Source organism: Salmo trutta, chromosome 21 (genome assembly GCF_901001165.1).
Source record: "Salmo trutta chromosome 21, fSalTru1.1, whole genome shotgun sequence".
NCBI lineage: Eukaryota > Metazoa > Chordata > Actinopteri > Salmoniformes > Salmonidae > Salmo > Salmo trutta.
In genome coordinates, this window is record NC_042977.1 from 37,829,396 (window position 1) to 37,857,022 (window position 27,627).

The following is a 27,627-nucleotide window of genomic DNA, read 5'->3' on the forward strand; positions in this document are numbered from 1 at the left end:
TCTGAATACTTTTGCAAGGCACTGTATTGGACAGTTGATTGATCTGTGTGTGTGTTCTTTGCTCTTAGTTTGAAGCATATTTCCATATTTACACACATCACTCTCCTCTTTTTTTAACTTTCCCGCTCTTTAAAGCTCTATAGATATTTTCTTTCTTTTTCTTTCAGAGCGGAAGCTTTTGTCGTCTGATCACTCCTTCTCTCTCCTCTTCTCTTCTCTCTCTCCCGTTTTCCTCTTGGCAGCTTTCCTAAAGACGGTCTTTCAGAGCACTTCTCTCTCCTGTAGCGTGCGTGATTTTCCCAGTGTGTCGATCACACAGACAAGAGAACCTGAGTCAGCCATTAAAGCTACCGTCAAAACCCTGTAGTAGATAGTCCTGCAGCTACTGTGCCCCGCTCGCCGCTCTCGCTCTCTCTCTTTCTCTCTTGCTGCCTGCCTTTCTTGTACAATTTTATTCTCTCACCCTTGGTGTCCTTCATTCTCTTTGTTATCTCTCTCCCTACCTCTCCCTCCTTCATCTGAATGCTTGTGAGTTAGTATGCAGTGTAGGACCCCCGCCGTGTCACATCCAGCCTGTCAGCAAAACCTCTATTCGCTTCCAGCCCCTCACACTACACAGAGATCTGAAGATAGGGCCCAAGAAGACAGGGATAGAAAGAGAGAGAGAGGGAGAGAGAGATAGACACTACAGCAGCAAGATGTGTGACCTGTTGCCACAAGGGAAACCAGTGGAGCACAAACACCATTGTAAATACAACCTATATTTCTCAGTTTATTTATTTTCCCTTTCATACTACAACTATTTGCACATTGTTACAACACTGTACAAAAGCAATAATAACATTTGAAATGTCTATATTCCTTAAAAAAAATTGTGAGTGTAATGTTTACTGTTCATTTTTTATTGTTTATTTCCCTTGTTTATGTCCTGTCTATTTCAATTGCTTTGGCAAAGTAAACATGTTTCCCATGTCAATAAAGCCCTTTTAATTGAATTGAATTGAATTGAATTGATAGAGAGAGAGAGCGAGGGAGAGAGAGCGAGAGAATGAGAGAGAGAGAGAGACGCTAGAGGGGGTTGGGATAAGAGAGGAGACAACAAGCGAGAGTGAGTTAGGGAAAGAGGAGAAGACAAAGAAAATGTAGCTATGTAATGACAGAGGGAGTGAACGAAAAATAAATATATAGGCTGCAGAGAGGAAGAAGTACAGAGAGAGAGAAAAGGGGGGGTGGGGTAGATAATATATGGATGGAGTTCTATGAAGGTGGAACGTAGCTAGCCGAATGAAAAATGGGTCTCGAGTGACAGAGTATTATATTAAAAAGTTAATTGATATGCAAATGAAGAGCGTGTGGCTTTTGGAGGACAGGAATAGCCTGTTGTCCTCAGTGGACTGGAACAGAGGAGGGAGAAGTGTGTGTGTGTGTGTGTGTGCGCGTTTGAGAGAGAGAGACTTACTTACTGACTTTATTGTCCCAATGGGGAAATTTTGTTGCAGTGTCATGTACACGTTTAAAGTGCCGTTTAAATACAAAACAAAATTGACAATACAACTTTCAGTGACAGATAGACAGAGAGAGAGGCCTGTGCGTGAGAGAAACTGAGGTGTGTGAGAGATTGCTCTCGAGACTATTCAGGTATTTTGAGTTTTTACAAAACCTTCTCTATACTAGATTATTGTGAACTTCCCTTTATGTTTTGTTGCTATGTAACTTGGGGGCCATAAAGTCACCCTGGGAGCAAAGCAATGCTGTGCGTGCATGCGTGTGATTTTAGAGGTGTCTTTCAGCGGTAATGAATCATGACACTTAGAACTGTAGAGGCGAAATGAGTCACACAATTAACATGGAAACGTGCACCCCTCTTAGAGACCCCCATTTACACAGACACACACACACACACCAAACACATACTCACACACACACATGCGCACACCTGAAGTGAATGGGGAAGTGTTTCATCAGTGGGTTGTTTGTCCCTTGCGGCAGGTGCACTGGAGTGTTTGTGTGTATTCCTGATTTCTTTATTTCATGTTTTTGATTATTTGTGTACTGACATTTTACTGCACTGTTAGGAGCTAGTAACACAAGCAATTCGCTGCACCCGCAATTACATCTGCTAAACTGTGTACTTTGATCTTTGATTCCATTTTACGTGGTTCATCATATCTAAGCCAATATGACACCAATGTCGATGAAAATTCGCAAATCACCTTGATTGGAGGTACCCAACACACTTCGTGCCTCACATCATGAGGCGTCCGGCTGTGTCATGACGTTGGCCTGTGGGAAAGGTTTATGACCCCCCCCCCATAAATACCTTTCTCCCTTCCCCTCTCTGACCCTACTGAAGGACTTGAATAGTCTGTGTTAAATATAGAGAGTCTGGGAACATCAAACAAATGGGGAAAGGAACCATATTTTGGTAATAAAACCAGTTGGAAATATGCTTTGGAACGTAATGAGTATGGGTTCCGTTGTTATCTGAGACATTATGACTGATGACAGGACGACATAAACTGTACCTGGGAAAGTATCCACCCTCTAGTTATCAGAGTCACATGGAATTGTTATGCAATTGAAATGTTTGATATTGAAATTGTTTGTTAGGAGATTAAATGTAATTTTAGCTTCCAAATGAGAGATTTGGGTTTTCATAAGGAAAGTGCCCTGCTTGATCAGTGGCCCACCCCTGTGAAGAGGAGGGGTTATAAACGATGAAACACATCCTTCCCCCCTCTCCACTATATAAGCCTTTGACGAAAAGATAACCACGTTGTTCCAGTACGGGAGGTCTGCAGCCTCTACGTTAGAAGGACACACATGTCAACTAAACCATATCAAGTACAGAACTAAGCCAACCTCGGCGTGAGCTTTGATGGCGAATGGTATGAACTTTGAGCTTATTCACTACAGAAGTGATACTTCCTAGCCGTTGAGTTAGCAGCGGCCGCTGTAGACGTGGGCTAGGAAAGGACGGACGGACGACGGATCCAGTCTAACAGACGGACGAAGATACCACCACGTATCCAATTTACCACCAGAGACATTCTTAAGAGTTTACAGGAAGATCTGTTGGCCAACCCGGCCAGCATCTACGACCAATCTACCGAAGCGCAGCTCAGAGTAAATATTTATTGCATTTTCCTTTTCCAGATGGGCGGTAATTTAGAATGCATAAGATAATGTATTTACGATAGCCTAGCTGCTGTTTCTCTGTTCCTAAATCTTCCCGCTCTTTCATTCAAGCCCAACTCCCTTTCCTTTGTGTAACCAGCCATGATACAGGTTCCGTCCACCAGGACGTTTTCTGTATGACATCATTTGTATTATGTGTATATGTAATTCTGTGTGATTAGTTTAGGTATTTAGTAAATAAATAATTAAACCCAATTTTGTATTGCTGATTCAACTTGTTAGCCAGGGTTCGTGAAGATAGCCAAGAATTTACAACTTTCATTATGAGACTGAAAATAAGATAAGGGTTAATATTGACTGCTATCGATGTAAAATATTACTAAGTATTTTAAGAGTTTATTCGGAAGATAACGGCTCTATAAACGTTCTTCCGTGGTGCCCCGACTTTCTAGTTAATTACATTTACATGATTAGCTTAATCAGGTAATATTAATTACAGAGAAATCATTTTATAAGTTAGCATGTCATATCACTTAATCTGGCATAGCCAAAGACACGACAGCTGTTAGTGATAACCACATACCAGGATCGTTAGCATTAGGAAAAATCTAATTTCTTGCATGGACCTTGCTCGACATCCATAAAGTGACCATTAGACTTGCCACCTTTCCAGCTGAATATGTTTGTAGGGGCAACAGTGTCTCTCACACACACACACATACAATCGGAATCAAATCAAAGTTTATTGCAGTTTGTAGGGGAACCGACAATGTGCTAATGTATTTTTCAGCCAAAGCTCAGAGTTCTAACACCAGGTCGAGCAACTCGGTTGCTCAGCAGCATTACAGCTGCACCAGGCTGCCAGTCATAAGAAGTGGATGAGAACAAACCTAGGCTACTGTCGAAACTAGCTATATGGTGGTATTCAAGCTGAGGTTAATCAATAAATGCAAACAAATACTGTATTTTGATTAGCTAGGTAGCTAGCTAGCTAATGTTAACTAATGTTAGCTTGCTTGTCCAAAGTCCAGCAACTAGCTTCTGTAGCTAGCTAATACCAGTTAGCTGACAGTTAGCTAGCTAACGAAAATGCAAAATAAAGGTAGCTAGCTATATTTGGTTATATAATGTTTTTACACAAATTACTTCAGCCATTAGCTGGCTAGCTAGAGCCGGACAACAGCAGCTGACCTCGACCCAGAAGCTAGCTAATGTTAGCTCACATCCGAATGCCAGTCCTACATTTTTTAACAAAGCATAGCTAGCTAGCTGCATCGATTCAAAATTAGCCTTAGCCAAGTTGCCAACAACTGGCTGTTCTGGTTTTCAGGGATAGAGCTATTTTCATCCTAGCTTCCTCTTCAGCTGAAAACCGGATGTGGGAACTGAGCTCAAGGGTTTCTCTTATGCTTGCTATGTTAGGTTAGTTCAAAACTAACACCAAACTTTGGGCAAATTGTCACGCTGTTATCTTATAATGCATGCAATGGGATTTTGCAAAACTAGCTAGTTTCTCCATAGTCCAAGCTATGGTAAGAGCTAGCCACATTTCAGGGTCAGGCAGGACACAACTCAAACTGTAGCTGAGAAAACAAATTGCTAGCAAACATTACATATAAACAGTTCCTTGGTAGTCCACTGACTGCATGGTGCAAATGCATGCTTGCTAGCATCAGGGGAAAAAAATTCTAACATCCATCATACATTACTTACCTGTCTTGACATTTTAATCAAAATGTTTGCTGATCAACAGTGCCAAACCAACAACTTTGCCATGTAACCATCTTGATTGTATCTACAATCTGGATGCTGGACTAGCCTTTGTGTTGGATATTTGTCACCAACTCTGCCGTGCACGGCCATTCCGGTGGCGCGGCTCTAGGTGTGGGGGACGGAGCTAATGCCCCCCCTTAACCCGGATTATATAAATGTATAGGATGCATAGCTCAAAAGTCAATGGCTTTAAACCGTTTTCTTTCAATGGGAATTTAGTAATATTTTACAATGTAAGACTGTTGCAATCAATTGAGCTATTCGCCTTCTGAAAATTTCAGAGAATTACTTTTCACTATCCATTGCAAATTCTATGCATACTTTAATAGTTAGTCCAAAACTTATTTTAGCTATTAGAGGGCAACAGCCAGCAGTCCAGGAATTAACCAGCAACCCTTGCAGATATGCAAGCACACCACCTGTGCCATTAAGGCTCAGACCTTTTGGCAGAGCCTGAATTAATGTTTACAATAGCACTGCCAATAAAAGACCTTTGGTTGCAAAAACATTTCTCTAGCTTTGCATGTGGAAATGTTGTATGATGCACCTTTAACAGAAAATCCCCTTTCCAGTGTAAAAAACATAATGAAGGAAATGCACATGAGCACCACCATGCCTACTCCACCTATGTACTACCAAGGTTTTTCAGTGCACATCTTTGACCTACTAAAGAAGCTATGTTGGTCTATGTACTTCAAACAATGTGTATGCAGGTTGCTTATGATTGTGTGTTTTTCTCCCTGCCTCCCCCAGGCCTATCCCTCTCTCACCCCAGTCCCAGACATAGACAGTATCCTCTAAAGGGTCCATTTTAGGCTGAGTTATTCCACCTGTTCAGCTGTGTAAAAACACAGGGATTAGGCACTGAACTACTGTCATATTAACTGAGGCTAACAAGACCTCATTCCCCCCATCACCTCTAATTCCTCTCCTCTTTTTCCCTCTCACTCATTTTACTCTCCCTTTCACTCCTTTTCCCAGGTCCAGAACAAATTCAAGGAAGCGTACATACAGTATTATACAGAGCCATGAGTGCATGGAACTCCCTTCCACCTTATATAGAGCAAGTGAACAGCAAACCTGGTTTAAAAATACAAATAAAGCAACACCTCACAACATAACGCCTCTCCCCATGTGACCTACTGGTTGTGTGTATGTACTGACATGTGACCTACTTGTTGTGTGTATGTACTGACATGCGACCTACTGGTTGTGTGTATGTACTGACATGTGACCTACTTGTTGTGTGTATGTACTGACATGTGACCTACTGGTTGTGTGTATGTACTGACATGTGACCTACTGGTTGTGAGTATGTACTGACATGTGACCTACTTGTTGTGTGTATGTACTGACATGTGACCTACTGGTTGTGTGTATGAACTGACATGTGACCTACTGGTTGTGTGTATGTACTGACATGTGACCTACTGGTTGTGTGTATGTACTGACATGTATGTGTAACTGGTTGATGCACACACACAGTACATGTTAATGTTTTTAAATGTAAATTGTAAAGTCTTTGGTCTGTAATGTATTTTTCGTTGTGTGTCGGACCCCAGTAAGACTAGCTGTTGCCATTGGCGTCGGCTAATGGAGATCCTAATAAATCAAATAAAATCAAAATGCCTAGTAGCCTTATCCATTTCCCCTGTCTCACTGGTAGACCGTTTTTCTCTCCCTCCATCTATAGCAGGTGTTTGTCCTATCCCTCCCTCCATCTATAGCAGGTGCTTGTCCTATCCCTCCCTCCATCTATAGCAGGTGCTTGTCCTATCCCTCCCTCCATCTATAGCAGGTGCTTGTCCTATCCCTCCCTCCATCTATAGCAGGTGCTTGTCCTATCCCTCCCTCCATCTATAGCAGGTGTTTGTCCTATCCCTCCCTCCATCTATAGCAGGTGCTTGTCCTATCCCTCCCTCCATCTATAGCAGGTGCTTGTCCTATCCCTCCCTCCATCTATAGCAGGTGCTTGTCCTATCCCTCTCCCCATCTATAGCAGGTGCTTGTCCTATCCCTCCCTCCATCTTATAGCAGGTGCTTGTCCTATCCCTCCCTCCATCTATAGCAGGTGCTTGTCCTATCCCTCCCTCCATCTATAGCAGGTGCTTGTCCTATCCCTCCCTCCATCTATAGCAGGTGCTTGTCCTATCCCTCCCTCCATCTATAGCAGGTGCTTGTCCTATCCCTCCCTCCATCTATAGCAGGTGCTTGTCCTATCCCTCCCTCCATCTATAGCAGGTGCTTGTCCTATCCCTCCCTCCATCTATAACAGGTGCTTGTCCTATCCCTCTCCCCATCTATAGCAGGTGCTTGTCTTATCCCTCCCTCCATCTATAGCAGGTGCTTGTCCTATCCCTCCCTCCATCTATAGCAGGTGCTTGTCCTATCCCTCCCTCCATCTATAGCCGGTGCTTGTCCTATCCCTCCCTCCATCTATAGCAGGTGCTTGTCCTATCCCTCCCTCCATCTATAGCAGGTGCTTATCCTATCCCTCCCTCCATCTATAGCAGGTGCTTGTCCTACCCCTCCCTCCATCTATAGCCGGTGCTTGTCCTATCCCTCCCTCCATCTATAGCAGGTGCTTGTCCTATCCCTCCCTCCATCTATAGCAGGTGCTTGTCCTATCCCTCCCTCCATCTTATAGCAGGTGCTTGTCCTATCCCTCCCTCCATCTATAGCAGGTGCTTGTCCTATCCCTCCCTCCATCTATAGCAGGTGCTTGTCCTATCCCTCCCTCCATCTATAGCAGGTGCTTGTCCTATCCCTCTCCCCATCTATAGCAGGTGCTTGTCCTATCCCTCTCCCCATCTATAGCAGGTGCTTGTCCTATCCCTCCCTCCATCTATAGCAGGTGCTTGTCCTATCCCTCCCTCCATCTATAGCAGGTGCTTGTCCTATCCCTCTCCCCATATATAGCAGGTGCTTGTCCTATCCCTCCCTCCATCTATAGCAGGTGCTTGTCCTATCCCTCCCTCCATCTATAGCAGGTGCTTGTCCTATCCCTTCCTCCATCTATAGCAGGTGCTTGTCCTATCCCTCCCTCCATCTATAGCAGGTGCTTGTCCTATCCCTCCCTCCATCTATAGCAGGTGCTTGTCCTATCCCTCTCCCCATCTATAGCAGGTGCTTGTCCTATCCCTCCCTCCATCTATAGCAGGTGCTTGTCCTATCCCTCTCCCCATCTATAGCAGGTGCTTGTCCTATCCCTCCCTCCATCTATAGCAGGTGCTTGTCCTATCCCTCCCTCCATCTATAGCAGGTGCTTGTCCTATCCCTCTCCCCATCTATAGCAGGTGCTTGTCCTATCCCTCCCTCCATCTATAGCAGGTGCTTGTCCTATCCCTCCCTCCATCTATAGCAGGTGCTTGTCCTATCCCTCTCCCCATCTATAGCAGGTGCTTGTCCTATCCCTCCCTCCATCTATAGCAGGTGCTTGTCCTATCCCTCCCTCCATCTATAGCAGGTGCTTGTCCTATCCCTCTCCCCTTCTATAGCAGGTGCTTGTCCTATCCCTCCCTCCATCTATAGCAGGTGCTTGTCCTATCCCTCTCCCCATCTATAGCAGGTGCTTGTCCTATCCCTCCCTCCATCTTATAGCAGGTGCTTGTCCTATCCCTCTCCCCATCTATAGCAGGTGCTTGTCCTATCCCTCTCCCCATCTATAGCATGTCTTGTCCAATCCCTCTCCCCGTCTCTAGTTGGTGTCAAAATGTAAAAGAGGTTGATCACAGCTCTTGGAACGGATACCAAACCGATTATAATCAGAATGTCTTTCAGATGTACTGGGCCCTGCTTAGGATGTAAAAGATGGATGGGCTTTCTTTTCTAGAAAAACATCCCTTCATAAGTCTTCATAATGAGAAGAGATGATAGGAGAGAGGGGGAGGAGTGGAGAGGGGGAATGAAGAGACAGCAAGTGAAGAGAGAAGAGGAAATGATGGTTTGAAGGAAAAGAGCAGAGGAAATGAAAGGAAAAGATCATAGAGGAGAGCAAAGAAGAAGGGAGAAGAGGAGCCAAGAAATAAACCATTTATGTGCTGTTTTAGTACCTGACAATGTGAAAATTGATTTTACGCTTTTATGTATTGGGCTAAAACGTTCATGCTGTATTTAAGTGAGCGTTAAATGTAATGGTGTTTCGTGTGAATTGGCTTATTAAATGAGCTGTTTTCCTACTGAAGTTTTACAGAGCGGAGAAAAGCTAATATTAACCCCTCTGCCCCCAACCCCGACCCAACCTCTCACAAAGAGTGGCGCTTTTTAAACAGAGCAAGTTTAACACTTCCTCACAGCTGGTTTGATCAATCGATTGATGGTTGTTATCGATTGCTGGATTGATCGGCTTTGCAGTGTGTGTGTGTGTGTGTGTGTTTGTGTGTGTGTGTGTGTGTGTGTGTGTGTGTGTGTGTGTGTGTGTGTGTGTGTGTGTGTGTGTGTGTGTGTGGTACCCCATGGAGGTTTAGGCAGAGACAGTTAATGACCAGAAGGGCTGATAGAAGAGTTAAAGAGGTGGTATGTAGGAATACATGGTAACACATGGACCTCTAATTAAAGGGGATGACTAGAGCCTGGAGGGTGACTACACACACACACAAGCACAAGCAAACACATAGACACTTAAGAACAAACTCAGGCTATTTCACACACCAAGAAAAGGCCCAGAGAGGGAATCAGAGAAAGGGAGAGCGAGAGAAGGGGGGGAGAGAGAGAGAGGAGGAGGAGAGAGAGAGTGAAGGACTACTACTCTCACAACACACAACACACAACACACGCACACAAGACACACGACTCTCACTCACAAGACACACAACTCTCACACAAGACACACAACACACACACACTAGACACACAACTCTCACACCCGCACAAGCACACACACACAAACCATGATGTCATTAACCGGTTGGTGTGTTTTGTTCCTCAGACACTGTGGATACATCAAAGCCAAGCAGGACCCTGACGAAGAGAAGCTGCAGTTTCAACATGGAAGAGGTACACAGTATGCACACACACACAACCCTCTCAAATATACAGTAGAGGAAGGATATCTCTTTCAGAGGCAGCCAAAGAAGCATTTCTGCTGAGTTGTGTCAAACCTTCCATAATGGGTTATATTATATTTTTATGAAGAAGCTGTTTGTATTTGCTGAATGCCCCGCATGTTTACTTTGCCAAGCATCACATATACACACACACACACACACACACACACACACACACACACACAAACAGAGTACACTCTTTCGATGCGTCACATGTTATTGTTACATTTACATAAACAGAAAGTGATTCAGACGTTTGCAATCCATCATACAGGAAGATACCTTTTTCTCTGTAGGTGGGAAAATCAGGATAAATACACTCCACCTCAGCTCTAACATTCAAAACATTTGCTAGACCACACAGAAGCAGTTTACATTCTCAGAGAATCACTGTCACCATCATAAGATGCTCAAGTTTGCTTCAATTCAAACAACTAAATAACTTGTACAAATTGTAGAGTTGCTTCTCAGAACATGTATGTATTTTTCTGAGAAGCAACTGTACAAGTGAGGAGAATTGATATTCATTCTCTCCAGTGTTGCTGTGAGTAGTAAACAAAAACAATTCTGAGAGGCAATGTAGTGTGATATTGAACTCTCAAGGATTCAGCAGCCATTTCCGTACCTTTAATTACGTTGGAGTTGAACACATTTGTGTGTTGTACTGCTTTCTTTGTGTGTTGTACCGCTTTCTACAGGAAAGTTATTGAGATCTATCTCCCTCTTTGTTTTTGTCTCTGTCGCTGTCTCTCTTTTTTTGTCTCCAGTCAAACTTCCTGGCAGTAAGATATATATCCATCCACACACCTATGAGGATCCTAACCAGGCGGTCAGAGACTTTGCCAAAGAGATTGATGCTTCCTGCATCAGCATAGAGAGAGTCATCGGAGCGGGTGAGTGATCCCTGAGTGGCCCTTACCTAGATCCTTGTGGGACACCAATGGTGCAGTCAAGAGCAGTCTGATTGTTAATCAATCACGCAGACACTTTGAATGGATTTTACATTCAATGTGTATGTGTAATGTAGGAGAGTTTGCGGAGGTGAGTGTGATTACTAATGCTGTATACGCTGAGTATACCAAACATTAGGAACACCCTCTTAATATTGAGTTGCACCCCCCTCCTTTTGCCTTCAGAACAGCCTCAATTTGTTGGGGCATGGACTCTACAAGGTGTCGAAAGCATTCCACAGGGATGCTGGCCTATGTTGACTCCAATGCTTCCCACAGTTGTGTCAAGTTGGCTGGAAGTGCTTTGGGTGGTGGACCATTCTTGATACACACAGGAAACTGTTGACTGTGAAAAACCCAGCAGCGTTGCAGTTCTTGACACAACATGGTGTGCCTGGCACCTACTACCATACCCCGTTCAAAGGCACTTAAATATTTTGTCTTGCCCATTCACCCTCTGAATGGCACACATGCACAATCCTTGTCTCAATTTTCTCAAGGCTTAAAAATCCTTATTTAAACTGTAACCTCCCCTTCCTCTAAACTGATTGAAGTGGATTTAACAAGTCACATCAGTAAGGGATCATATCTTTCACCTGGATTCACCTGGTCAGTATATGTACTGGAAAGAGCAGGTGTCCTTAATGTTTTGTACACTCAGTGTATGTGTGTGTTGTAAATTAGTTTGGGGAGGTGTGTAGTTATTTATACTGTGTGTCTGTGTGTTGTAGGTGAGTTTGGGGAGGTGTGTAGTTATTTATACTGTGTGTCTGTGTGTGTTGTAGGTGAGTTTTGGGAGGTGTGTAGTTGTTTATACTGTGTGTCTGTGTGTGTTGTAGGTGAGTTTGGGGAGGTGTGTAGTTATTTATACTGTGTGTCTGTGTGTGTTGTAGGTGAGTTTGGAGAGGTGTGTAGTTATTTATACTGTGTGTCTGTGTGTGTTGTAGGTGAGTTTGGGGAGGTGTGTAGTTATTTATACTGTGTGTCTGTGTGTGTTGTAGGTGAGTTTGGAGAGGTGTGTAGTTATTTATACTGTGTGTCTGTGTGTTGTAGGTGAGTTTGGGGAGGTGTGCAGTGGTTGTCTGCGTCTCCAGGGGAAGAGAGAGATCTACGTGGCCATAAAGAGTCTGAAGGCAGGATACGCTGACAAACAGAGGCGGGACTTCCTCTCTGAGGCCAGCATCATGGGACAGTTTGACCACCCAAACATCATCAGACTGGAGGGTGTGGTCACACGATGTGAGTGATTGACAGCTACTTTGACTAATCTAAGCAGAGATTGTCCATCGCCACACAGTATTTCACCTATTCCTTTAGATATGGTTATTGTTTGTTTTGGATCATGTATTGTGTGTGCATGTATGTGTGTAACGTACCTATGTGTGAGAGAGACAGCTGTGCTCTTAATGAGAATCAGACCTGACCGTCGACCAGGTAGAGGCTCCAGTTACCATGGCAGCCCATTCTGTTGATGTGTCTGTTTGTGTGTGCGTATACGTGTTTAGGTACAAGGGGCACATGTTTCTTTGTGCTTGTTATTACATTAGAGAAAGAGTGTTTGGATGTGATAGGTGATTTAGAACAGACAGAACACTCAGAGACACAGGGTTGAACAACGCTCATAACAGATCACTATCACCATCACTGTCACTCCATTCTCCCCTCTCTCTCTCTCTCTCTCTCTCTCTCCCTCTCTCCCTCTCTCTCCCCCTCCCTCTTTCTCTCTCTCTCTCCCCCTCTCTCTCTCTCCCTCTCCCTCTCTCTCTTTCTCTCTCTCTCCCTCTCTCCCTCTCTCTCTCTCTCTCTCTCTCTCTCCCCGCTCTCTCTCTCCCGCGCTCTCTCTCTCCCCTCTCTCTCTCTCTCTCTCTCCCTTTCTCTCTCTCTCTCTCGGTCCCTCTCTCCCTCTCCCTCTCTCTCTCTATTTCTCTCTCAAAACATGCTTGTATCATTTCCAAATAATTAGCTCAACACAGTATTTATTTACAATGCATCACTTACTTGGCTCAATGGTGTATCTTGTGTCTGCGCTGACATTCTAAGCCTGTAGGACGGTAACTTATCAATATATATGAATGTCATAAATGCCCACCGTCTCCCCCATGTCTCCCCCGTGTCTCCAACCCAGTCTCCAACCCAGTCTCCCCCCGTGTCTCCCCCATGTCTCCACCCCAGTCTCCCCCCAGTCTCCCCATGTCTCCACCCCAGTCTCCCCCCAGTCTCCCCCCAGTCTCCATCGTGTCTCCAACCCAGTCTCCCCCCGTGTCTCCACCCCAGTCTCCCCCCAGTCTCCCCCATGTCTCCACCCCAGTCTCCCCCCAGTCTCCCCCGTGTCTCCACCCCAGTCTCCCCCCAGTCTCCACTGTGTCTCCAACCCAGTCTCCCCCCAGTCTCCCCCATGTCTCCACCCCAGTCTCCCCCCAGTCTCCACCGTGTCTCCAACCCAGTCTCCCCCCAGTCTCCCGCATGTCTCCAACCCAGTCTCCCCCCAGTCTCCACCATGTCTCCACCCCAGTCTCCCCCCGTGTCTCCCCCATGTCTCCACCCCAGTCTCCACCGTGTCTCCAACCCAGTCTCCCCCCAGTCTCCCCCATGTCTCCAACCCAGTCTCCCCCCAGTCTCCACCATGTCTCCAACCCAGTCTCCCCCCGTGTCTCCCCCATGTCTCCACCCCAGTCTCCCCCCAGTCTCCACCGTGTCTCCAACCCAGCTCCAACCCAGTCTCCCCCCGTGTCTCCCCCGTGTCTCCACCCCAGTCTCCCCCCAGTCTCCCCCGTGTCTCCAACCCAGTCTCCCCCGTGTCTCCAACCCAGTCTCCCCCCAGTCTCCACCATGTCTCCAACACAGTCTCCCCCCGTGTCTCACCCGTGTCTCCAACCCAGTCTCCCCCCGTGTCTCCCCCGTGTCTCCAACCCAGTCTCCCCCAGTCTCCCCCGTGTCTCCAACCCAGTCTCCCCCGTGTCTCCAACCCAGTCTCCCCCCAGTTTCCCCCGTGTCTCCAACCCAGTCTCCCCCCGTGTCTCCCCCAGTCTCCCCGGTGTCTCCAACCCAGTCTCCCCCGTGTCTCCACCCCAGTCTCCCCCCAGTCTCCCCCGTGTCTCCAACCCAGTCTCCCCCCAGTCTCCCCCATGTCTCCAACCCAGTCTCCACCGTATCTCCAACCCAGTCTCCCCCAGTCTCCCCCGTGTCTCCAACCCAGTCTCCCCCGTGTCTCCAACCCAGTCTCCCCCCCAGTCTCCACCATGTCTCCACCCCAGTCTCCCCCCAGTCTCCACCGTGTCTCCAACCCAGCTCCAACCCAGTCTCCCCCCGTGTCTCCCCCGTGTCTCCACCCCAGTCTCCCCCCAGTCTCCCCCGTGTCTCCAACCCAGTCTCCCCCCAGTCTCCACCATGTCTCCAACCCAGTCTCCCCCCGTGTCTCACCCGTGTCTCCAACCCAGTCTCCCCCCGTGTCTCCAACCCAGTCTCCCCCAGTCTCTCCCGTGTCTCCAACCCAGTCTCCCCCGTGTCTCCAACCCAGTCTCCCCCCAGTCTCCCCCGTGTCTCCAACCCAGTCTCCCCCGTGTCTCCAACCCAGTCTCCCCCGTTGTCTCCCCCAGTCTCCCCGGTGTCTCCAACCCAGTCTCCCCCGTGTCTCCACCCCAGTTCTCCCCCCAGTCTCCCCCGTGTCTCCAACCCAGTCTCCCCCGTGTCTCCACAGCCCCAGTCTCCCCGAGTCCCCCAGTCTCCCCCGTGTCTCCAACCCAGTCTCCCCCGTGTCTCCACCCCAGTCTCCCCCCAGTCTCCCCCGTGTCTCCACCCCAGTCTCCCCCGTGTCTCCACCCCAGTCTCCCCCCAGTCTCCCCCGTGTCTCCACCCCAGTCTCCCCTGTGTCTCCAACCCAGTCTCCCCCCAGTCTCCCCCGTGTCTCCACCCCAGTCTCCCCCCAGTCTCCCCCGTGTCTCCAACCCAGTCTCCCCCCAGTCTCCCCCGTGTCTCCAGCCCAGTCTCTCCCCAGTCTCCCCCGTGTCTCCACCCCAGTCTCCCCCCAGTCTCACCCGTGTCTCCAACCCAGTCTCCCCCCAGTCTCCCCCGTGTCTCCAATCCAGTCTCACCCCAGTCTCCCCCGTGTCTCCAATCCAGTCTCCCCCCGTCTCCCCCATGTCTCCACCCCAGTCTCCCCCTGTCTCCCCCCAGTCTCCCCCAGTCTCCCCTTGTCTCCCCCATCTACACCATGTCTCCCCCATGTCTCCCACCCAGTCTCCCCCGTCACCCCCATGTCTTCACCCCAGTCTCCCCCATCTTTCCAATGCCCTCCCCCCAGTCTCCCCCTGTCTCCCCCATGTCTCCACCCCCCATGTCTCCCCCATGGCCTCCCATGCCCCCCCCCCCCCCCCCCCACAGGTCTCCCCAATTCTAACATTTGTAAACCATTAATGAAAAATAAAACACTAATATATCTTGATTAGATAAGTTTATTTTATTATTATTATTTTTTTATTTCACCTTTATTTAACCAGGTAGGCAAGTTGAGAACAAGTTCTCATTTACAACTGCGACCTGGCCAAGATAAAGCAAAGCAGTTCGACACATACAACAACACAGAGTTACACATGGAATAAACAAACATACAATCAATAATACTGTAGAAAAATCTTTATACAGCATGTGCAAATGAGGTAGGATAAGAGAGGTAAGGCAATAAATAGGCCATGGTGGCAAAGTAATTACTATATAGCAATTAAACACTGGAATGGTAGGATGTGCAGAGGATGAATGTGCAAGTTGAGATACTGGGGTGCAAAGGAGCAAGATAAATTAATAAATACAGTATGGGGATGAGGTAGATTGGATGGGCTTTTTACAGATGAGCTATGTACAGGTGCAGTGATCTGTGAGCTGCTCTGACAGCTGGTGCTTAAAGCTAGTGAGGGAGATATGAGTCTCCAGCTTCAGAGATTTTTGCAGTTCGTTCCAGTCATTGGCAGCAGAAAACTGGAAGGAGAGGCGGCCAAAGGAAGAATTGGCTTTGGGGGTGACCAGTGAAATATACCTGCTGGAGCGCGTGCTACGGGTGGATGCTGCTATGGTGACCAGTGAGCTGAGATAAGGCGGGGCTTTACCTAGCAGAGACTTGTAGATGACCTGGAGTATTCAAATTAGTCAAACTCTTTCAAATTGGTTGTTGATAATTGCTAGACAATCATTTTCAGGTCTTGCCATGTTTTTTAACCCCATCTATTGGACCAATAGGTACCCTTCTTTGCAAGGCATTGGAAAACCTCCCTGTTCTTTGTGGTTGTAACGGTTGTCGTAAGGATTAGACCAAGGTGCTGCGGGAACATGTATACTCATCTTCTTTATTTTTATTAAAAGAAGGAAAAACAAAACAAACACGTATACAAAACAACAAACGACACTAAACAGTCCTGTCAGGTGCACAGACACAAAACAGGAGACAACTGTTAAGTATGTTTTTACTCCTGAACTTATTTAGGATTGGCATAACAAAGGGGTTGAATACTTATTGACTGAAGACATTTCAGCTTTTAATTTTTTATTAATTTGTACAAATGTTGAAAAGCATAGTTCCACTTTCACATGGTGGGGTATTGTGTGAAGGCCAGTGAAAAAAACTGAATTTAATAATTTTAATGTTCATGCTGTAACACCACAAAAAGTGGAAAAAGTCAAAGGGTGTGAATACTTTCTGAAGGCACTGTAGGTCGCACAACAAAAGAACGAATGCATATGCATAACCCCATCATGAATATTAATAATCCACCGAGTTAATTGGATGTGTTTTTTATCTTCATGAATATTCAGTAATGTTCATATGAAAGCTGAAAATCACTCTGCATTTCTTAATCATTTTTATTTTATATCTCTCTCTCTAATTAGAGATGATAATTTTGACCTTTGCTTGGCTGGGTTGGAGTGGTGTGTAGAACTATTAGAAGAGTAAATCAGATTTGCTTCTCATTCCACAGGCACAGTTTGGTAATTGCTGCTCTTTTCTCTCAGAAGTAACATTTTAATGCACTGTGAAACATAAACCAAGCACACACACACACACACACACACACACACACACACACACACACACACACACACACACACACACACACACACACACACACACACAAACGCAGACACGCAGACACACACACAGACAAACACACAAACAGACACACACAGACACACACAGACACACAGACACACACACAGACACACAGACAGACAGACACACACACAGACACACACACATACACACACAGACACGCACACACAGACACGCACACACAGACACGCACACACAGACACACAACAAACACACACACACACACACATAACTTTCTCACTCATCATTATTTACGATTCATTCAGAATTATCTGTAGACATGGTGGCATCCACATGAATGTAGAATTTTTCTAAAACATATTATATTCTTATTTACAATAAAAGTGACTCCAAAATGACACAATACGTTATTTACCATTCATTTCTATTGGGCACAAAATAATCTGAAACACAACAAAAACAAACAGCAAATGCATCCAACAAATGTATAGTCACAAGCTTAATGTATTCATTGCGTGCTAGAAATATGGAACCAAATACAACCGTTTTGATCCTTTAATACACATATAAGTGAATTTGTCTTAATACTTTTGGTCCCCTAAAATGGGGGGACTATATACAAAAAGCTCAGTAATTTCTAAACGGTTCACCTGATATGGATGAAAATACCCTCAAATTAAAGCTATAGTCATTGTCATTGTATCATTTCAAATCCAAAGTGAGAGCCAAAATAACAGCATAGAGCCAAAACAACAGAAATGTGTCACTGTCCAAATACTTTTGGAGCTCACTGTTTGTGAGTTTGAGTGTGTGTGTATGTGTCCCTGTGTGTAGATGTGTATGTGTGACACTTCCTGTATGCAGTGATGCCAACTTAGCAATTTTGTTGCTAGATTTAGCTACTTTAAAAATGTATTTGGAACTTTTAGCAACTTTTGAAAAGTGACTCAAACACTAAAATGCATTTTCCCTCTAAATGACACAAAAACGATTTTCTCAGTCACACACTCAGTCACAACACACGTGCCTGGCTGCAAAAGTGCATTGTAAGTGACATCAGCAGCAGGCGCTCAGTTCGTGCACAGGCAGCAGCAGGCCAGCAGCAATTTAAGCAAATTGCAAATTGTTGGCTGACTGCAGCAGCAGTAGTATGCGTTTGATGAGATAAACCCAATGAATATAGTTGGTCACGAAGGTTTGATCTTGAACAGAACTTACAACATCAATCAACATGTCTCAATCAAAACTGTACAGCCAGAAGTACAGAAAAGTGTTGGAGTCTGTACCTGAATTTAAATTGTGGCTGAAGCCAGTAATTGGGGATGATTGTCGGGCATACTGTGCGTACTGCAAATCAGAAATGCCTGCAAAAATGTATGACATCAAAATACATTGTGTTACAGCTAAGCATATAAATAAATCAAAACCGTACAACACCACAGTTGGTTAAGAAAGTGGATAACTGCAAAAGCACAGAAGCTATTATGGCACTGGCCATTGCTGCTAGCATGTTCGCTGCTAGCATGCCACCATTTAGGTATGGCTTGCAAAGCTGCCTTTTCAGATTCTGTGGCAGCAACAAACTTCCAAATGCACCGCACCAAGTGCACAGAAATGATAAGGGGAGTACTGGCTCCTTATTTTCTCAAAAGGGTAACATCAGATGTGGGGGATGAAAAGTTCAGTCTCCTTTTGGATGAGTCCGCTGATGTCAGTGTCTCGAAATACCTGGGTGTGGTGATTCGGTATTTCAGTGCTAAAAAAAGAACCGTTGTGTCCACATTTCTCGGGTTGGTTGAATTGGAGGGGGGTGATGCCAGATTAATAGCAAAGGCGGTAGTTGAGTTTCTTGAGAAGTGTAACTTTAAAAAAGAGAATCTTCAGGTATTGGCACTGATAATTCGTCCGTGATGACTGGGATGCACAACGAGGTGCACATGATTTTAAAGGAAGAATGTGCGTTGCCCAATTTGGTACTCATCTGCTGTGTATGTCGTTCTTTACAATTGGCTGTCAGTGCAGCATCCAGAGAAACCATCCCTAGGAGTGTTGAGTACTTAATCAGGGAAACCTACAACTGGTTTTCGATTTCCCCAAAACGGCGCGAGGCGTACAAAGCAGTGTATGCCACCATTAATTGTGGCCAGAAACCCCTGCAGATCATCAAAGTGTGTGCCACACGTTGGCTATCGATTGAGCCTGCGGTAACTCGTATATTGAGCCAGTGGGAAGAACTGAACTTTGAGGTGACCAAGGCCAGTGAGCGTTGCTACATGGTGGATGTGCTCCACACAATGTACATGGACAAGACCAGCTATGTCTACCTGACAAGTCATTTGAGGGAGCGCAAATAGATCCTGTCAAGCTTTTGGACAATCTGGTACACCTCTTAACATCAATTTGCAGCAGAGTAGTCAACCCTATGGAAGTCATTGATGTCCTGAAGTATGCCATTGATGGACATCTCAGACCATCACCACACCTTGGGTACCTTTTCGAGAGCACGGTGTACCAACTCAGTCTTGCGCCAGAGGACGAAAAGGTCATTCGGAGACAGTGCATCAACTACATTGTTGCTTTAAGCAAGGAGCTGCAAGCAAGGCTCCCAGACAACCTAGAAGCCTTGCGAAACATGGCCTTGTTCAGTGTTAAGGAAACGCTAAAGCACAATAAAAGCACCACTGAAATGATTAAAGTAGCTGAGTGTCACGTCCTGACCAGCAGAGGGTGTAGTTGTGTAGTATTTTCGTCAGGAGGTGGCAGAAGATGTCTGTGTATGTTTGTTCTGGGTTGTATGTTTCTATGTTGGTCTGTGTGGCTCCCAATCAGGGACAGCTGGTTATGGTTGTTCCTGATTGGGAGTCATATATTAGGTGTGTGTTTTTCACTTGGGTTTGTGGGTCGTTGCGCTAGCACTGCTATTATTTTGTATGTATAGCCTGTTAGCCTGTCGTGAGTCGTTCTTGTTTATTGTTTTCCGTGTTTGCGTTATTCTTTATCATTAAAGCAACTTCCCCTGAAAATTTGTTGGCAACACTGCCTGTACGTGTGTGTGTGTTTTCTCATTATACCCCCTTAAAACCCCAAGAGCCTCTCATCCCGTTTCCTGGTATTTTAATGAGATCCTTCCATCCCACTTTCCTGGTATTCTAATAAGAGCCTTCCATCCCGCTGTCCTGGTATTCTAATAAGAGTCTTCCATCTCACTTTCCTGGTATTCTAATAGAGGCCTTCCATCCCGCTGTCCTTGTATTCTAATAAGAGCCTTCTATCCTGTTGTCCTGGGATTCTAATAAGAGCCTTCCATCCCGTTTTCCTGGTATTCTAATAAGAGTATTCCATCTCGCTGTCCTGGTATTCTAATAAGAGTATTCCATCTCGCTGTCCTGGTATTCTATTAAGAGCCTTCTGTCCTGCTGTCCTGGTATTCTAATAAGAGCCTTCTGTCCTGCTGTCCTGGGATTCTAATAAGAGCCTTCCATCCCGTTTTCCTGGTATTCTAATAAGAGTATTCCATCTCGCTGTCCTGGTATTCTAATGAGAGCCTTCTGTCCTGCTGTCCTGGTATTCTAATAAGAGCCTTCTATCCTGCTGTCCTGGTATTCTAATAAGAGCCTTCTATCCTGCTGTCCTGGTATTCTATTAAGAGCCTTCCATCCTGCTGTCCTGGTATTCTAATAAGAGCCTTCTGTCCTGGTATTCTATTAAGAGCCTTCTGTCCTGGTATTCTAATAAGAGCCTTCTGTCCTGCTGTCCTGGTATTCTAATAAGAGCCTTCTATCCTGCTGTCCGGGTATTCTATTAAGAGCCTTCCATCCTGCTGTCCTGGTATTCTATTAAGAGCCTTTTGTCCTGCTGTCCTGGTATTCTATTAAGAGCCTTCTGTCCTGCTGTCCTGGTATTCTAATAAGAGCCTTCTGTCCTGCTGTCCTGGTATTCTAAGAAGAGCCTTCTATCCTGCTGTCCTGGTATTCTATTAAGAGCCTTTTATCCTGCTGTCCTGGTATTCTAATAAGAGCCTTCTGTCCTGGTATTCTATTAAGAGCCTGTCACGTCCTGACCAGTTAAGGGTTATGTGTTGTTGTAGTTTGGTCAGGATGTGGCAGAGGGTATTTGTTTTATATGGTTCGGGGTGGTGGTGTAGTTAGTAGGTTGTTTTATTTATGTATTCCGGGGGTTTTGGGCACTGCTCTGTGTTTATGTATTTCTATGTTTAGTTAGTTAGTTGTGGGTATAGGTTCTAGGTTCGTTTTCTATGTATAGTTAATTGGGATGGGACTCCCAATTGAAGGCAGGTGTGTTGAGTTGCCTTTGATTGGGAGTCCTATATAATAGGGTGTGTTTGTCTTTGTGTTTGTGGGTAGTTGTTTTTGTATTGCTTTTCGTTAGCCTGCAAAACTGTTGTACTGTCGTTGTTTCTTGTTTTGTATAGTGTTTACGTTATTGTTTAATTAAATTCAATGATGAACGCGACCTCCGCCGCATATTGGTCTACTTTCTCAGATGAGGATTTCTCTATTTCGTCTGAGGACGAAGACAGCTGTGACAGAACTACCCACCTATACAAGACCAAGCAGCGGAGAGAGGAGCGGCACGCTGAGAAATGGACTTGGGAGGAGATTTTGGACGGGGCTGGCACGTCCAGTACCAGCTCCACGCACAAGGTTTCTAGTGCGTCAGTCCAGCCCCGCCAGTTAAGGGTCGCCAGAGCTGCCCGTCAGTCAAGAGTCACCAGAGCTGCCCGTCAGTCAAGAGTCGCCAGAGCCGCCCGCCAGTCAGGAGTCGCCAGTGCTGCCCGCCAGTCAGGAGCTGCCAGAGCCACCCACTTGTCAGGAGCTGCCAGAGTGGCCAGACTGCCCGGAGATGCCAGAGTGGCCAGACTGCCCGGGGATGCCAGAGTGGCCAGACTGCCCGGAGATGCCAGAGTTGCCAGACTGCCCAGAGATGCCAGAGTGGCCAGACTGCCCGGGGATGCCAGAGTGGCCAGACTGCCCGGAGATGCCAGAGTGGCCAGACTGCCCGGAGATGCCAGAGTGGCCAGACTGCCCGGAGATGCCAGAGGGGCCAGACTGCCCGGAGATGCCAGAGTGGCCAGACTGCCCGGGTCTGCCAGAGTGGCCCGACTGTCCTCCGGGTCTGCCAGAGTGGCCCGACTGCCCTCCGGGTCTGCCAGAGTGGCCCGATTGCCCTCCGGGTCTGCCAGAGTGGCCCGACTGCCCTCCGGGTCTGCCAGAGTGGCCCGACTGCCCTCCGGGTCTGCCAGAGTGGCCCGACTGCCCTACTGGTCTGCCAGAGTGGCCCGACTGCCCTCCGGGTCTGCCAGAGTGGCCCGACTGCCCTCCGGGTCTGCCAGAGTGGCCCGACTGCCCTCCGGGTCTGCCAGAGTGGCCCGACTGTCCTCCGGGTCTGCCAGAGTGGCCCGACTGTCCTCCGGGTCTGCCAGAGTGGCCCGACTGTCCTCCTGGTCTGCCAGAGTGGCCCGACTGCCCTCCGGGTCTGCCAGAGTGGCCCGACTGCCCTCCGGGTCTGCCAGAGTGGCCCGACTGTCCTCCGGGTCTGCCAGAGTGGCCCGACTGCCCTCCGGCCCAGCCCGAGTGGCCCGTCTGCCCGGAGCTGCCGGGTGGCCCGTCTGCCCGGAACTGCCAGAACCGGGGCCACCTCCAGATATAGGTGGGTTGGGGAGGGGGGGTGTAGCACAGTGCCGTCGTTGACGGCAGCCACCCTCCCTTCCCTCCCTTTAGTTTAGGGGGGATTTTTTTATTATTTTTTTTACTTTTTTTTTTACATAGGAGGTGCATCCGGGGTCTGCACCTTTAGGGGGGGTACTGTCACATCCTGACCAGTTAAGGGTTATGTGTTGTTGTAGTTTGGTCAGGATGTGGCAGAGGGTATTTGTTTTATATGGTTCAGGGTGGTGGTGTAGTTAGTAGGTTGTTTTATTTATGTATTCTGGGGGTTTTGGGCACTGCTCTGTGTTTATGTATTTCTATGTTTAGTTAGTTAGTTGTGGGTATAGGTTCTAGGTTCGTTTTCTATGTATAGTTAATTGGGATGGGACTCCCAATTGAAGGCAGGTGTGTTGAGTTGCCTTTGATTGGGAGTCCTATATAATAGGGTGTGTTTGTCTTTGTGTTTGTGGGTAGTTGTTTTTGCATTGCTTTTCGTTAGCCTGCAAAACTGTTGTACTGTCGTTGTTTCTTGTTTTGTATAGTGTTCACGTTATTGTTTAATTAAATTCAATGATGAACGCGACCTCCGCCGCATATTGGTCTACTTTCTCAGATGAGGATTTCTCTATTTTGTCTGAGGACGAAGACAGCTGTGACAGAGCCTTCTGTCCTGGTATTCTAATAAGAGCCTTCTGTCCTGCTGTCCTTGTATTCTAATAAGAGCCTTCTATCCTGCTGTCCTGGTATTCTATTAAGAGCCTTCTGTCCTGCTGTCCTGGTATTCTAATAAGAGCCTTCCATCCTGCTGTCCTGGTATTCTAATAAGATCCTTCCATCCTGCTGTCCTGGTATTCTAATAAGAGCCTTCCATCCTGCTGTCCTGGTATTCTAATGAGAGCCTTCCATCCTGCTGTCCTGGTATTCTATTAAGAGCCTTCCATCCTGCTGTCCTGGTATTCTATTAAGAGCCTTCCATCCTGCTGTCCTGGTATTCTATTAAGAGCCTTCCATCCTGCTGTCCTGGTATTCTAATAAGAGCCTTCCATCCTGCTGTCCTGGTATTCTAATAAGAGCCTTCCATCCTGCTGTCCTGGTATTCTAATAAGAGCCTTCCATCCTTCTGTCCTGGTATTCTATTAAGAGCCTTCCATCCTGCTGTCCTGGTATTCTATTAAGAGCCTTCCATCCTGCTGTCCTGGTATTCTATTAAGAGCCTTCCATCCTGCTGTCCTGGTATTCTATTAAGAGCCTTCCATCCTGCTGTCCTGGTATTCTATTAAGAGCCTTCCATCCTGCTGTCCTGGTATTCTAATAAGAGCTTTCCATCCTGCTGTCCTGGTATTCTATTAAGAGCCTTCCATCCTGCTGTCCTGGTATTCTATTAAGAGCCTTCCATCCTGCTGTCCTGGTATTCTATTAAGAGCCTTCCATCCTGCTGTCCTGGTATTCTATTAAGAGCCTTCCATCCTGCTGTCCTGGTATTCTATTAAGAGCCTTCCATCCTGCTGTCCTGGTATTCTATTAAGAGCCTTCCATCCTGCTGTCCTGGTATTCTAATAAGAGCTTTCCATCCTGCTGTCCTGGTATTCTATTAAGAGCCTTCCATCCTGCTGTCCTGGTATTCTATTAAGAGCCTTCCATCCTGCTGTCCTGGTATTCTATTAAGATCCTTCCATCCTTCTATCCTGGTATTCTAATAAGAGCCTTCTATCCTGCTGTCCTGGTATTCTAATAAGAGCCTTCTATCCTGCTGTCCTGGTATTCTAATGACAGCCTGCCTGTCTTTCTGTGATTGCTGCCATTGTTATGCAAATGAGATTGCCGCACACAAAGAGAACAAGAGAGGAAATTGACCTTTTCTCCGCGAATCGTAAAAGTGCTGCATGCGCACTCCCTATCTCTCTCCATCTGTCCTTTTATCTCTTGATCCTTTCTTTATAAGCCTCACACAATTGCTGCGACAATCGGCTCATCTGGAAAACCTACAATTAGGTACACCTCGTCATCTCATCTGCCCGCTATCTATCTAATACGTTCTCTCTCAGCACCTGGTTAAGGTCTGCTATATTCTCTCCCCTAATCTGTTATCCTGTATTTGGGTAAGGTAGTTATGCATTTGGAGGCTCTCCTTTGTGTGGAGAATAATGTTAGTTTAAACACTCTTAGTGTGGTTAATTTATTGGAGATTTGAGGTGTTTCTGTCTCTCTCTTTATGCTCCGCCAGCCGTTCAAAGAGAGATCCATATGCCCTCACACATAGTATTAATCTTTTAGTTAAAACCCCTTTATCTTAATCTATATGCAGTTAACAATCTCCAGTTAACATTCCATGTTGTTTCTCAAGCTAGAACACTTACATACAGTGGATAGATCGGTTCTGTGGTGTACGAGGTTGAGTGAGGCGATAGGTGGCCAGTTCTCTCATTAAAAGCATGTGTTAATGAAGTGCTGTTAAAAACACAAAACTCCTGGATCCATTTTACACTCTGCTGCTCTCACACCAGGCAGAAGATCAATAGGCAATCTGCAATTCTGCTCACCGCAAATAAACTGGGTCTGGACACTGAGCATCACACACACAGATACAAACATCAGCCTACACAAATAGAGAACACCTCTCTTTCCCGGTCACACCACACAAATACACACAACATTTTGTTCATTTAGCAGACACACTTATCCAGAGCAAGTAGGGTTAAGCACCTTGCTCAAGTGCACAGCAGAAGATTTTTCACCTAGTCACCTCGGGGATTTGAACCAGTGACCTTTTGGTTACCGGCCCAACATTCTTAACTGCTAGGCTACTTGCCACCCTCACACACACATACCGTTTCTTTACCAGTGCTGCAGTCTCCTTGAGTGTCTGTTTTCCATCCCTGCTGAGTGCCATTATATAGTCCTGATCGTCAGAGCTCTTTGTTTCTGTCAGGTGCTTGTTTACTGGCTCTGTTACAAAAGCTACAGCTGTATTACCGCTCTGAGTTAAAAACTGGACATACACATTGACCCCAGAAGCATACAGACAACCTTGGCTCTTTAGAAGATATGAATGTTGAAAGCCTTGAAAACAGCCCGATAAAAGGGCTATGTACAAATTATGTTCGACCGAGTGGTATTCCTTCATTCTGTGGGTTTGAAGTGTCTCTATCTTTACGCATCTTAATGGATGTCTCTTTATTTTGGCTGAATGCAATGTGTTTCTGTAAGGTCTTAAGAACAGGGCTTCATTTAACACAGCAGAGAGGCGATACTCCAGAGAGTTGATACTCCAATGGAGAGAGGTAAAATGTGGCAAAATGACCGTGTGTGTTTGCAGGAGGGCTTTACTTGCGCGTGTCTGGCATGTGATTCAGTCTCAAGACGTGGTCAATGGGGTCTATTGTGTGGGATCAGAGTGACAGAGGGAGGGAGGGAGGGAGGGAGGGAGAGGGAAACAGACAGACAGAGGGGAGTGTGTGTGTGGTTTGCTAATTCTCCATGGCAGGAGTCCAGATGAAGACTTCAGAAAGCAGAGGAATTATAGACCAATAGGATAATGAATGAAGGACTGGACTAGTCAACTGAACAGGGAAGTTTTCTCAAGGGTTTCACAGCAGTCAGAGCTGGGAACCACAATGAAAACACTCATCCCATTATATGTGTAGTTAGGGAAGCTCTTTACTTTTGCACACACCTTTATTCAAGAACATTCTTTCTTGTATTTTCCTCAAACCTTGAGCTCCCCAGTTGTTTCACAGTAGTCTGTCTGTCTGTCTGTCTGTCTGTCTGTCTGTCTGTCTGTCTGTCTGTCTGTCTGTCTGTCTGTCTGTCTGTCTGTCTGTCTGTCTGTCTGTCTGTCTGTCTGTCATTTTACCTGTCAGTTAGTTTGTCCATTCGTCTGTCAATCTCACACATACACACATGTGTCTGTCTATCTGTTAGGTCAGGGGGATGGGCTGTTAGTGTCAGACCTCTATTTTGGTACGGATCAATCCCACAGAGCCTTTCATCTGTCCCTTTCGATAGAGCAGTCACATGACACACACACTTCTCTGCAGGACAGCCTCAAAATCAGATGCTCGCCCTGCAGTCGATACACACACACCCTCTGGCCTAGTCTCTGGTGGCAGTGTCCTGTCTGACAGCCACATTAGTCTAAGGGATCAAAGTGAAAGGGAATTGGATTTTCCTCTGCTGGGGGGTGAGGATAGGCATTTATCAGTGTGTGTGTGTGTGTGTGTGTGTGTGTGTTTTTTGTGTGGCATTTATCTCAGTGAGATAGTGATTTCATTTAAGGTGATGTATCACCGTCTTTACCCAGTATAGAGCTGTAGGGCTCCCCAGTGATGTTACTGACCTTCCCTGACAACCCATCTCCCCCTTCCACCCCCTCTCCCTCCTTCCCCTCTCCCTCCATCTTCCCCTTCCACCCCCTCTCCCTCCTTCCCCTCTCCCTCCATCTCCCCCTTCCACCCCCTCTCCCTCCTTCCCCTCTCCCTCCATCTCCCCCTTCCACCCCCTCTCCCTCCTTCCCCTCTCCCTCCATCTCCCCCTTCCACCCCCTCTCCCTCCTTCCCCTCTCCCTCCATCTCCCCCTTCCACCCCCTCTCCCTCCTTCCCCTCTCCTTCCACCTCCACTCGTCCTCCTCTCCCTCCCTCCTTCCCTCTCCCTCCTCTCCTTCCCCTTCCTCCCCCTCTCCTTCCCCCTGTCTTCCTCCTCTCCCTCTTCCCCTCTCCCTCCTCCCCCTCTCCCTCCTCACCTACCTCTCACTTATTTTATTCTGTATTTCTCTCCCCTGCCCTTCTCCCCTGACAACCATATTCTCCCCCATACCCTCTCCACTCTCACCCCAATCTCACCCTTCTCCCTCCTCTTTCAATCTTCACCTGTCTTTCCTCACCTCTCTTACCCTGTCTCACACCTCCCCCACATCTCCTCCTCTTTCTTCCCCATCTCTCATCTTCCTTGTTCAACCCACTTCCTCCTCCCGTCCTTTCCTTTCCTCCCTCTCTCT

At 46.6% G+C, this 27,627-nt stretch overlaps 1 protein-coding gene across 4 annotated transcripts in view; it reads left to right on the forward strand.

Annotated features, from left to right (window-relative positions):
• Positions 1–27,627, forward strand: part of LOC115157364 (ephrin type-A receptor 3-like) — a 218,364-nt gene that overhangs the window by 163,568 nt on the left and 27,169 nt on the right. For all 4 annotated transcript variants that reach the window (XM_029705551.1, XM_029705552.1, XM_029705553.1 and 1 more), the window contains 3 exons: positions 9,839–9,906; positions 10,724–10,849; positions 11,960–12,145. In XM_029705551.1, coding sequence (XP_029561411.1) covers positions 9,839–9,906; positions 10,724–10,849; positions 11,960–12,145 — 380 coding nt within the window. The remainder of the gene's footprint in view (positions 1–9,838; positions 9,907–10,723; positions 10,850–11,959; positions 12,146–27,627) is intronic.